The 13,825-nt window shown below is 34.2% G+C and overlaps 1 protein-coding gene and 1 long non-coding RNA gene across 2 annotated transcripts in view; one reads left to right on the forward strand and one right to left on the reverse strand.

Moving 5' to 3' along the window:
* LOC136840961 (uncharacterized) overlaps positions 1 to 13,825 on the reverse strand; it is a 170,184-nt gene that overhangs the window by 74,487 nt on the left and 81,872 nt on the right. The gene's annotated exons all lie outside the window — the stretch shown is intronic.
* LOC136841284 (uncharacterized) overlaps positions 7,140 to 13,825 on the forward strand; it is a 29,862-nt gene continuing 23,176 nt past the window's right edge. Inside the window, exons 1-6 of the mRNA XM_067108269.1 lie at positions 7,140 to 7,257; positions 8,555 to 8,595; positions 8,748 to 8,871; positions 8,996 to 9,090; positions 11,188 to 11,357; positions 13,028 to 13,218. Of these exons, the coding sequence (XP_066964370.1) occupies positions 8,580 to 8,595; positions 8,748 to 8,871; positions 8,996 to 9,090; positions 11,188 to 11,357; positions 13,028 to 13,218 (596 nt within the window). The 5' untranslated portion in view covers positions 7,140 to 7,257; positions 8,555 to 8,579. The remainder of the gene's footprint in view (positions 7,258 to 8,554; positions 8,596 to 8,747; positions 8,872 to 8,995; positions 9,091 to 11,187; positions 11,358 to 13,027; positions 13,219 to 13,825) is intronic.

Below are 13,825 nucleotides of genomic sequence, written 5' to 3' on the forward strand. Positions count from 1 at the left end.
ACGAGTTTACGGATCCTCCCACTTTCTATTCCCACCGCCAGGTGAAAATATTTCCCATGTTATGTACTTTTGTTGGTACTGTCCCTCTAGTTTACATATATTGCATATTTCTACCACTATGTATCAGTCATCTGAAAATATATTAGTATAGAGACTAGGTTGGTCATATATATATATATATATATATATATATATATATATATATATATATATATATATATATATATATATATATATATATATATATATATATTATATATATATATATATATATATATATATATATATATATATATATATATATATTATATTATATTTATATACATATATATTTATAATATATACAGTATATATATATTGTCACGAAGTGTTTCAAGTACCTGGTTATTACACCACTAATCACAGAATTCAAAAATTTACCTCACTTCAGTCAGATACCTGAACTCTCATAACAATAGAAATTATGACTGAGTCCTCTACAGGTAACAATGATCCCTTACAAAGCTTATTAATCACGTGAAAAATCAAACCAAGTTTATCAAAACCAGTGTGACGTATCAGCAATTAAACAAGAAATATACTAGAGCAAAAGGGCATCACTCCATCAAACAACTTTAGCTGTTTCCCTGGTCTTAATTCACTTCAGCAAAACTAAAGGAACAAAACATGTTTATCACTTTGCCTTATGCACACAATTAATACTATTCACTGCTGGTCAACAAATGAAACACTGTTTTTAAAAATTTCAAACACAAAAGTTTATTTTTAAATTCAGAATTTAGAATTCACAATCTGAAGAAATTTACGGTTACTTGAGAACAACACAAAATTTAATTAATTCTTGAATTAAATTATTAAACAAAACTATATCACAAAAACTTCAATTTATCAAGAAATTAAGTTAGGCAAAACTTATACTTTTAAGAATTACTCAAGATTTGAAAAGAAAATCTTAGTAAATGAAAATTAAATCAAGTTTGCAATGTTAAATTATCATGAAATATTTAATATGCTAAGTAAATAAATATTAATTCACCAATATATAAAATGTGAAAAATCAAGAGATTGCAAACACAATAACACACAAAAATACATAAAAGATTTACCAATAATTATTTCACTAAGGTAAAAATCTCTTAATATACCCCATTATACAATGGTAATAATAAGTAAAATTCACGTTACCTTACACAAGCTTGCGAAAACTTTCACAAAATCACCTGAAATGCAGATGCTTGAAATTCACAAAACACTTTTTTGTTAGGCGCCGTTACACACTTTTCCAACATTCAGATCTCAGAAGCTAAGATTAATACCAGCGACCACTCAAATACTTCATGTTAATAATTATTCTCTTTTGCTAGGTAACCAATTGGTTCTTAGCCACATAAAAATAAATCTAATCCTTCGGGCCAGCCCTAGGAGAGCTGTTAATCAGCTCAGTGGTCTGGTTAAACTAAGATATACTTATTTGAAGAGAGAGAGAGAGAGAGAGAGAGAGAGAGAGAGAGAGACACGAACGGGCTCTAAAATCAAAATGAGCAAACTTTAGGATTCCAAGAGGAAATGAAACAATCAGATGATGTCATTACGGCATTTTGGGAATGAGGTACAAGAGAAAATTCTAGAAGATGACGTCACTTCCAGAGCAAAACGTTATGAACTGCAATCTTACAAAACATGACGTAATCGATAGAGACATGTGCTTTTACCCTCAAAAAGGCATATGTGGCTCAAACAAAAAATCATATGGGACACAATCAGAACCATACATGAACAAAGCAATGTAATATTAAACAGAACGCAATTTCCATGTGCTTCAGTGTAACACTTGTTCGCATTTCCCAAAAAGGTACATGTTTTTACCAGAAAATGGTATGGAACACATGTAACATTGCAAAATCATTTACCTTTTTCTTGTATGAGACAGAATCTTAAGTTATCCCGACCTGTCAACACGTAACACAAAACAAAGTGCTCGCTTATCTTAACTGATACCAACTGAAGCAAAACAAGCCTTTGCTACCACACATACTTGTTGCTAATATACTACGTTACTATTAAAGACATATTATTAATTCTAAATTACGCTGTGAAGTTGTCTAAATCACTAACTCTCTTGAGATCTGACACTACACTACACTACATACGATACTTCAACAACTATTATCATTATGCAGAACACATGATAACTAGAACAGTAAATATATCAAAATCATGGAGTGATATACATTTTACAAGGCAACATCATGAAAATATACACAAACACATATATACATAAATGTATAAATACATACAACACAGTATATATACACATATCACATGAAAAATGAGACTGATATATATATATATAATATATATATATATATATATATATATATATATATATATATATATATATATATATATATATATATATATATATATATATATATATATATATATATATATATATATATATATATATATATATATGAGATCAAACCATTGCAAACCAATCTGTTCTTTCTTTCACCTATAATAATGTTTTACCACTTCTTCTATCTCCACATTTCTTATCTGATCCAGTTCCTCTTATTTTATGTACAGCTCTTTTGCATTCACACTGCTAGCTTCCTTGCTCCACCTGCTTCCTGTCCCTCTTCTCTCATCTTACCACCATACTTTACATTTACTCATGAATGCCTGTGAAATTCAACCACTTCCATTCTACCACCGTCCTTACTTATAATCACTGCTACATTTACTTTTAACTTTCTCCTCTTACAAACGCTCAAATGCTTCACAAGTTCATCAGTTTTCCTTGCTATCCACTGTCCGTATTAAGTCATCTACAAACATCAGCCAATCCACTGATAACTGTTCGCTCATTTTTTATCCAACAGCTTTATATCTACATCTAAATTCTCACACCACTCCATACACGACAATATTAAGCAGCCATGGAGATAAAACACCAATGCATCAAACACTCTTTTATACCAAACCACTCGCTTTCACGTCTATATATTCTAACAACAACTTCACTTCCATTATAAATCTTTTAATTTCTCTCAACATATCTTGTTCACCATAAATCTAAACACAGTCCCCATTAGATCTCTGTCAGTTCTATTAACTCCAGGTGTCTACGCTTTATATATATAATATATATATTTGTATATATATAATATATATATATATATATATACACACACAACACACACATATATATATATATATATATATATATATATATATATATATATATATATATATATATATATACCTCGTTGTGATTATGGGATGCGGGTTCGTTTCCCGCTCCCGAACATCATAATTGCTTTATATATCTGCACTTAGATCTAAGGCTTCGTAGTGACAAGCGTATTCAAAATTCGAGAAGTTAAGAGGCAGTATGGCTATTGCAATTACACATCATCTGGTAAAAAAAAAAAAAAATATATATATATATATATATACATATATATATATATATAATATATATATATATATATATGTATATATTAACTTTATCACATACACAATTGTTCTGTGCATTAGTAGAACTACGGATACTTGATAATGTGGACTGTTTGTCCAAGAAAGCTTGTAACTTTGTCTGAATAAATACTCCATTAGATACCATCTAGTTTGAATGAGGTCTTTTTAGTAATATATATATAATATATATATATATATATATATATATATATATATATATATATATATATATATCAGTATATAGATAGATATAGATAAATAGATAGACACAAATATGTGTGTGCTCTAGTGTATATACTATAAGCAATAACAGTAACAAGAGAATTTTTTAATCAAGTTTGGTAAAATTCAACGATATCATAGTTATTGGTTATTGATTTCTCGTCTTGGCTTATTTTTGTCTAAAGGCTTACAGAAATCTCTTTTGTGGGCTGAATTTACAGTATGTACAGTATATACAAATATTATACACGATGGCATATACACATACGTACCAGTGAATATCGCGGGAGCTAATACGTGATTACCATAAATTATGTATACAGCCTCTGATTGCAGGTGGCACTTCATCTTTTAACGAAATGCTAACCTCACAGTGGAATAAAAAGGACAGTTAATCATATTTATGAAGCTCATGGCTTTCTAATACAGTGACCACAGTAACAGCAATGGATGGCCACGGCATTATTTGTGTACCCTTTTGAGACTGCATTTCACTGCTGTCTTGTTCTGATATAGATGCCCTCAGATATTTGGCCGAAATAAAACGAACTGCACTCTAAAAGTGGAATACTGTTTCTTAGAATATCATCGTTCACGGGGCTATCTTATTTAACATGTTTTCAAATGTGCAATTACTCGTAAAAATTACCCGTATATTTAGTAATCTCAACAGTGAGATGACATCTGAAAAACACCCATGAAAAGGTAGGCAAAGTATATTGTTTACTGATTCCTCTTCCTCTGACTGGCTATTATAAAAACTTCTTGGCTTTAGTCATGTAATTTGCCACAAAATATTTAGGGTAGCGTAGATTGCTAGCAAACTACTGTTTTCTTATGCTCATCTCCTCTGTACTCAAGGCTACATATTCTTCGAGCCCTCAGACACGTGGAGAATGGAATGGAATGGAATGTAGAATTCAGGCCAAAGGCCAAGCACTAGGACCTGCGAGGTCATTCAGCGCTGAAAAGGAAATTGAGATTAGAAAGGCTTGAATGGCGTAACAAGAGGAAAACTCGCAGTTGTACTATGAAACAAGTGTTAGGAGAGGGTGGATAGCAAGATGGAAGAGAGAGAATATGAATGGAGGCACATAAAAGGAACGAAAGGGGTTGCAGCTAGGGGCCGAAGGGACGCTGCAAAGAACTCAAGTAATGCCTACAGTGGCAGCGCGTGAAGTGCATTGACGGCTCTACCCCCACTACGAGGCTCAGATACATGGAGGAAAATACAGACGACCTTAAATTCCCGTCAAGGCCAAACTTACACCTTTTGGTGCATAAACAGAGAAGTGTGATATTTAGGATGGTCAGTAAAAGGAAGTCATAACAATTTAAGGTATTAGCCAAGGAATCAAGTATGTCATCAACAGACACTTTGATGAAAAAAAAAAAGAGGTAATCTCTAAACTGATTAACGACCTACCCGAGGTCACCAAGAAAATGACCTCACAAGAACCGCAGTTTCCGTAAATGCGATGTATCTGTCCTTTTCATTTCGTTGTGAGTCTGACAATGTCAATCCAATCAAACACACAGTACCTCATACATACAGTATATGCGGATATATTTGCATACGTAGATTTCATATTGAGATTGTAGACGCCATAATCGAAGATTATGTGGAATCTCTCTCTTCCTCAAAGTAACAAAGATAATAAATCCGCAAATGCATAAGAAATCGGGGACGTCACTGAATGTGACTGAAGCCAGAGTTTTAATGCATCACTAACCTGTCCTCAGGTGTCAGTCAGCCCATGTGTAACATTTGGCAATGTCAGTCATAAACGAATTGTCCTTAAATCTTTCCCATCTCATGCAGAAATGCTGTATCCTGAAGTCAATCATATGCCAAATTAATTCGGCCGCAACATTACACATTTTCTAGAACCTTCCCACTTTAGTGTCCCGAGTAATATTTGATGGACTCCTTCGTGTCAATGTCATCAGAGTAACAAAGGTCATAGCATATTTCATCCCGTTGCGCTTCGAACGTCTTGTCCCTCATGTCCCTTACCTTTTCTTTTTTTATGCTCCATTACTCTTCACATTCTCGACAAAATCTGTGAAAAGCGAACTTCAGTTTGCCGTTGTCCTCTTACCTGAAAAGGAAAACAAAATTTGGCTATGAAAGTAACCCTGTCAGGTTTCTTGATACTTTGGCGGTCACGGAGGCCTATTACTCCATCGTAACAAACTACAGTGAGTGACCGATTTTAAATATAATATGGATGAAGGATAGGGCCATTATTATCAACATGAAGACGTTTAAAACTTCACTGATGTCATTTTAACGAATAAATCCGTATTTGTTTTCTAAAATATAGTTAACAATATCTTCACAAGTATCTTATAAATATAAATGCATATTATATAAATATAAATATATATATATATATATATATATATATATATATATATATATATATATATATATATATATACACATACATACAATATAATAATGTATGCGTATATTTGTGTGTAAAATGTACACACAACACGCACGACGCCGTTTCGCAGCATTCCATTGCATCTTCATGGCTGCAACGACTCAATATATATTAATAATAAAAAAGGAACGTCACAGTATAAAAGTAAATTACAAAAATATATTTTTCCCTTAATATGGGACTAAAAAGTGGCTAAACATAAAAACTGAAAGGGGCAGGAAGTAAACAGAACAGCAGAACAGTTAGGCAATTAACAAAGGTGTGGAAGAGGTCTAGGAAACGAGCACTTCTATGAAAATTGATTTAAAGCTGTGAACTCGTCCTCATGCTGGGCTGCAGCCATTATTTTGAAACTTTTTTTATCAATTGCGCTTTTCAGACTGCAGAGTGATTTCATATGTCTGATAATTCAGGCCTGGACAATCTGCATCTTGTTCTCAAACTAACGCCGCGTTGACTACAGACACGGGCTTTTTAGAAAGCGTTCCGTACATCCCATGGTGTACACACACACATATATTTAGATATATATAGGCTATATATATATATATATATATATATATATATATATATATATATATATATATATATATATATATATATATATATATATATATATATATATATATATATATATATATATATATATATATATATATATATATATATATATATATATATAATATATAGATATATATATATATGTGCACGTGTGTATATACATATTTTGTATGTATAATATATATATATATATACATATATATATATATATATATATATATATATATATATATATATATATATATATATGTGTGTGTGTGTGTGTGCGTGTCTGTGGGAAAATAGAATCAAAGGGGTTTAGAAATATGAAACAAGCGTTGTAAAGGCCGTGATACTCTCAGATTCGAAGGCGGGTTCATGAGTCATTCAGCACAGAGCAGGAGAGTGACATCATAAACCAGGAGACGAGTGGCCCCTCACCTCCAGTCAGCCTCCAGAGCTTCATCTGGGAAGACGAAGACCTTCCTTTCCACTCAAGGTCTATTTAAGCTTCTCGTTCGTCCTCACGCTGTGTTATCCTCGGCATTTCTTGGAGAAGGTAAGATGGCAGGTTACTGCAGTACTTTCCATCCTCTCAAGATTTTGTTTCGGAGTGTTTTCTTTTACATATTCATATTTTCTGCTCGTGCGTGAATGTCGTGATTATGTGAATATCCATTTTTGCGGCTATGCTGTTGTCTATGATATTTTCTAAAGAAAATCACAAGCAAACGTATGAGCTATGGTGAAACTGCACAGTAGCACTGATAACAACCATCTATTGCCTTCACCCTGAAAAGTAGTTTTCCGCAAAAAAAAATATATAAATAAATAAATAAAAATGGACATATTACCATGAAATATTGAACTGAAAATCTCTCTCATTTAAACTGATCTCAAGCTATAAAAGTAAATGGAATGTTATAAAGGTACTCCATAACAAAGGATTTAGAGGGTAGGTGATCAAAGAGATGATTGATTTCTGCCCTATATTTCTGTCAAATTGATCAGCTCAGTTTCATTTCTGAGAGACACACAAGGGGTTTCAAAGCAAGAGTAAAAAAGAATAGATTCCTGAAGACTTTTCAACGGCTTATCCACCCTTCAAACAGGTTTCTTTGCCTAATGAAAGTATAGAGGATGCATCTTACATACCCATTCAAAATGATGATGTTGGTGCATACCTAGATTTGCTTTGCGTTTCTTAGATACTTATAGGAAAAACAATGACATCAACAGCGCTGGAGCGTTATTCGTGTTACTCGTGAAGCAAGAGGAAATAGTTCATGTTAAATGACGATTCCAGATATCTGCTTGGAATTCTCTTCCTCCTACCGTTTGTCGGTATTAACCCGGTATGTATCCATCTTTGTCAAAGTCCAGGGTAAACTCATGCAAAGTAAAGTAGACGGCCGCTAGAAGATATCGTTTATTAATATAATTTGTCGACCACACAATATACTGTAGAAATGGGTGTATATAATACTTTGATCCCCGACGGGCTAGTACTAAACACAGCATCCTAAGGAGCTTCCGCCATGTTTAGTACTAGCACCTCGAAGTAGGTGGACACATGCCGGGTAAATACCCAGTTTGTCTGCCTCGTATTCGCGTCCTCTTTTTCGTTTATCTTTCTCATAACCTCTCCTCTTCAGACAAACAATAGTCAGTCACTGTCTCCGGGGTTGAGCTCTACCCTTCTTCCTTTCCACCTCCTTTCTAGTCTCTTTTGGGACTGGGATCGGTCAGAGCGTGTAGTTTCCATCCAACCGTTTCTCTTGATTAAAGGTCGATTGTTTGCAGATTCTAGAATCTTCGTGAACTCTAAAGATGATGAAGTTTTCGTTTTGTTTCAGGTGCAGTTCTCCATCTTGTGAAAACATGAATTTGATGACAGGTAAAGCTTATTGACAAACAATTCGCATTTTGGTGGAAATCATTAGATTTCTAGTAATTGCATACATATATTTTCTAATAGCCGTTAATAATGCAGCTCAAGTGATCAGTAACTCTTTGACTCATACCTTATCATCCTTCTTTATTTTCCAGTTCGGATTTTAATAATCATGGCAAAGGGATCAGTTATTGCTGTCTGTGGCATGACGAATATCCTCCCCTCGAAAATACTGGATCAACGGGTCACTGAAGAAACCACTTCTTTTCAAAATCACAGGTTAATTGGGCTTCAATATCCTGAAATAACTAACATCATACATATTTTGTTTTACATGCATGTGTGATTGTATTTTGCACATGTATAGTTTCAATGTGTCTTATTTTCTTGTATTTTCTATCAGGAACGTTTCTTCCAAAGATGTCTTAACGATACTAGAGACCATAAAAGACCTTAAAGATCGAAGTCTACAGTTTCTCCACAGTCCAGAGTATGAAGGTGAGTTTAGTTAGGTGATAATAATAATGCTGATGATACGAACGATTTTGTGCTACAGATAAGGCGTTATGCATAAAGATATTAGTTATCATGGGCTCTTCAAAATTTCATTTTATTTTACTAGTGTTTTTATCCTGCTGCAGTATTAATACTTAAGCCTACAAGTTTGTTTTTATTCTAATAACTTTTCTTGACTGTGGAAAGAAATAAAATATTCAGGAATAATTCTCTTTTCACTCTTAAAGTTATTTTCAAAATGGAATATCTTGATATCATTGATCTCTGGCGTTTCTTCTAATTTCCAAGCGTAGAATAGAATAGAATACAGAATTTTGGCCAAAGGCCAAGCAATGGGACCTATGAGGTCATTCAGCGTTGAAAGGGAAATTAAGAGTAGAAAGGCTTGAAAGGTGTAACAGGAGGAAAACCTCGCAGACGCACTATGAAACAAGTGTTAGGAGAAGGTGGATAGCAAGATGGAAGAAACAGAATATGAATGGAGGTACAGTAAAAGGAATGAAAGAGGTTTCAGTTAGGGGCCGAAGGGACGCTAGAAAGTACCGTAAGTAATGCCTACAGTGTACCGCGTGAGGTGCATTGACGGCACTAACCCCGTAAGGGAAATTTCCAAGCGTAGAAATTTTGTCGTCAACGTAAACTCTTTCGTATTCGGTAACGTAAACGAGTGGCTCCTAATTAGCTGACCTACTAATGAGCTGCCGAACGACCAGCGGAATTCGAAACTCAACCGCTCCTGCCCGCCTTTCGGACGATTTCCTGCCAGAGCAGAACTCTTCCTTTTCTGCCTCTTTTTGAGAGAGTGAGTTGTCGTCACATATAAATGAAAGTCTTTTAGCATTTTATTTTGTGGTAAAGGTCAACTTGCTTTAGGGACCATTCCTGCATTATTTTTTCAACGTGGAAAACAAATCCTGAAGTAATTCAGCTGCTTTGCCGGTTTTTTACATAAGAAATAAAGAATATTCATCTGTAAATGTTGTTGGAGGACATCCTCCTTCGTCAGTATGAATTATAGTCCATTACTGGTCATACTGCCTAAGTAAAGGAGCATTTCAAATGTTCGTCGAGCGCAGAAAACAAAATCAAATCATTTCGGCGTCAGATCAAAAGATTCTCGTCAAGCTCACTCGAGCAGTAAATGGAAACCGTAATTCCCACACGTTACGAGATTTTGGTGCTCCTCCGTTTCTACAGTCATATCAGAAATCTCTGCAATAGAGACAACGATATTTGCATTGTTAAGGCAAAATCTGTCGTAACTTAAGACTGAAATCCGAATGGAGAAACTCCGTAGTTTTAGATTCTAATCTGATCTTTAGGACACTGTTTTATCGAGAGTTCATTCACCATACGGGTAGTTGCGTTTCTCTAAAAAAAAATATATAAAATAAAATAAAATAAAATAAAACTGATAAACAACATCAGAATCTCAAACATTTCATTATGGAAACTTTAATCAATTACCTTCATACCCGTAAAACAGACTAATGCGGTAGATATAGATTAAAAACTACCTGACGAAAAACTGGTAATTCTGATAATATGGACATCTAAGACATTCAAGTTTTCTACCCAAATTCTTCCCATGTGGGCAGAATCTTACTCGTGGACAGAGCTTCACGAGAAGGTATGTGATTTTCACATCAAAGCAGAGTAATAAAGAGCTCTCCATTTTCAATCTATTATATTCAGAATAACTCGAGGTCTCGGTTTATTCTTTTCGGATCTTTCCTAGATAGTGACCCCCAAGGGTTTTCAGGGGTCGTTATCCAGGACTAATATTTCTTGGGGGTCATTATCTTTATGATATTTACAGTCTTTTGTTTATGTTTTTATGGTAATCCCCAACGGGCTTGTACTAAACACGCGGCAAAGGTGGATACATACGGGATTAAAACTCTTGGGGGTCACTATCTAGGAAAGAGCTTCTTTTCTTGCATTTCTGGCATGAAATCTACTTTCAGTAAAACTCCCCGGGATGACGAGCTGAATTTTCTGCCTAAACTAAGAACAACGATAGCATATCCATTCATAACCTCAATCATAGCCAACTCACGCGTGAATACTTGTCCGCAGATACGCTGAAACCAGTCATGAAAATCCTTTCCAATGAGTTCATTGGGTTGATGGCCTTCAGCAACGACCACAAGGCACCAGCTCTTCGCCAAATGCTCGATACATCTTCGAACAATGCGATTGTAGTGCTTATGGTTTCGCCAAAGGAGGTGATCAAAATATTCAAAAAGGTAAGGATCGTCAGCTCATATTGTAGGTTGTGTGATGCGAAACTATAGCGGGGACTTCTGCAGATCGTTAGGTACAAATTTCTTCTTCTATAGTTTAATGATCAGTCCTTACGTTGGTGATTCCACTTACGGATGAAGCAGCAATTTGTGCACACCTCCAGCAAAACATGTAACGATATGTGACTCCATCCTTGAAAGCACGGTTCTAAGGTTGGATAGTAGTTTAAGTAATCTTATCTACTGGACAGCATGTTATGCCTACGTAGACACACAAACACACATACACACACACGCACATACACACACATATATAGTATATATATATATATATATATATATATATATATATATATATATATATATATATATATATATATATATATATATATACACATATATATATATATATATATATATATATAACACACACACACACACACATATATATATATATCTGGGGAAATAATTTTCTGTTAAAACAGATTTCCATCTAATAAAAGAGCCCATAAAAAGTCAAATGTAGAAAGTTAATGCTATATTACAGAGAACAACTGTCTCCCTGTTCAGGGAGACAGTTGTTCTCGGAAATATAGCATTAACTTTCTGCATTTTGGCGTTTTTATGGGCTCCTTTTATTAAATTATATATGTGTGTGTCTGTGCTTGTGTGTAGCATATATTTGAATCAAAATTTTCCTCTGCCTCACAAGACCCGAACTGGACAAGCTGTAACATGGCGTTTGATTCTTTTGTGTGTTCCTCCCAGCTGAGAGGTAAGGGACATAAACTCACTGCGCCTTCACCTCTCAGGGACTGTAACAGAAAGACAAAAATTCATATTATAATAACCTATAATTAAGACGGGTCTTCCAGCACAGAGAAATAACAAGATTAAACTAAATTCTGGAGTATAATTTTTGCCTCAGCAGGCTATAAATTCACAGTCTTTTTAATTTCCGCTTTATTTAGAATGTGACTGAAGTAAAAAAAAAAAATCGTTAAAAACCATTTCTCTCCGAATTCTACGCGAGACGAAACGAACAAGATCGTATAAAAGAAACACACAGTACACATTAACAGAACAGTGTTCACACAATAGTGTACAATTCAGTAAGAGTAAAATGTTATTTCTTTCGCACCGTAACTAGGTATAATATGGTACTTTCAGCGCTGTTTTCCATAGTACTACTAAAGTCTCGTTTAACACTGAGATTTCAATCTTGGAAAAACACCGGTGCAATATCAAGAGAAGATAAGTATTTCACCCACCCAGGGATATGGTGAAATCTCAGAGGAAACATGAAGAGGAAATATATATGAATTAAACAGACTATTCTGATGATACTTATAAAGACAATCATTTTGTTTATGCATATTCACCCTAATTCATCCAAATTTACTAAACTGTAGTTCATGCATGGCCAGTTCTTCATTCATGAAAATATTCATTTATGTAAAAAACGTATTGATCATTTCATATAAGAGCGCGTGCACACCCACCCACCCATATACACTATATACTAATATTATATATATACATACATATATATATATATATATATATATATATATATATATATATATATATATATATATATAATACACTGCTTGCACTGCACGTACATATACTTGTTAGCATTAAATAAGATATTTCATTTTACTTTTCCCCAGATGAAGGAGCAAATGCTGAAACCCCACTTGGTAAACTGGCTTTTGATAATGGAAGGAGAAGAAGCAGAGTCCAGCCTGATTACTCTGCAGAATCTGATAGCAGAGGGAACTCGAGTTTTGATCGTCACGAAAGATTCAAGAGAGGCTCCGAAGTTATTTCGTTCTCAAGTAGATAAAGCCGGGGTTACGCGGTAAGTAAACAGATCAGATATCTTTCTTGACTGGTTCATGAATATCAAGACTTCATGATGCTCTTGAGTCTTGATAAAAATTTTAACGGTCTTATTAAAAATGTTAACGTCATTTTCAGGTATGACAAGCACTGTCTTCTGCTTTTTCTTCAGTTGTGAAATGTTAAAATAAGTTTCCTTAGAATTTGCACTTCTCTGATTTCATGCGAACGTGCTCATAACCATTTTCTAAGGGAGTTCATTAGACCCAGCTCTTAATCATTTGTTTGCCTCTGCCATTCGTATTATTCGGTCATTTGATCTTTGAAAGTATATTTAGAAATAAATAAAAACTGACGAGGCATCTCAAACATCCAGTGCGGTCCTTCCAAGATACTTTGACCTGAGATATAAATCTATGACGGAGTAACTCTTGCTAACGATCGATGAGCTAATAATCTTTTGAACCACCGCATCACTGCACTGGCGAAATTTGAAACCTTGCGACACTGGGCTATCCATACACCGATGATCACATAGTATCCATTTATTTGTATGGAAAATGTAGTATCTGAGTGAAAAACGCACACCTATGATTATTATATACGGTATTACATCCTGTAATACA

Source organism: Macrobrachium rosenbergii, chromosome 8 (assembly GCF_040412425.1).
Source record: "Macrobrachium rosenbergii isolate ZJJX-2024 chromosome 8, ASM4041242v1, whole genome shotgun sequence".
NCBI lineage: Eukaryota > Metazoa > Arthropoda > Malacostraca > Decapoda > Palaemonidae > Macrobrachium > Macrobrachium rosenbergii.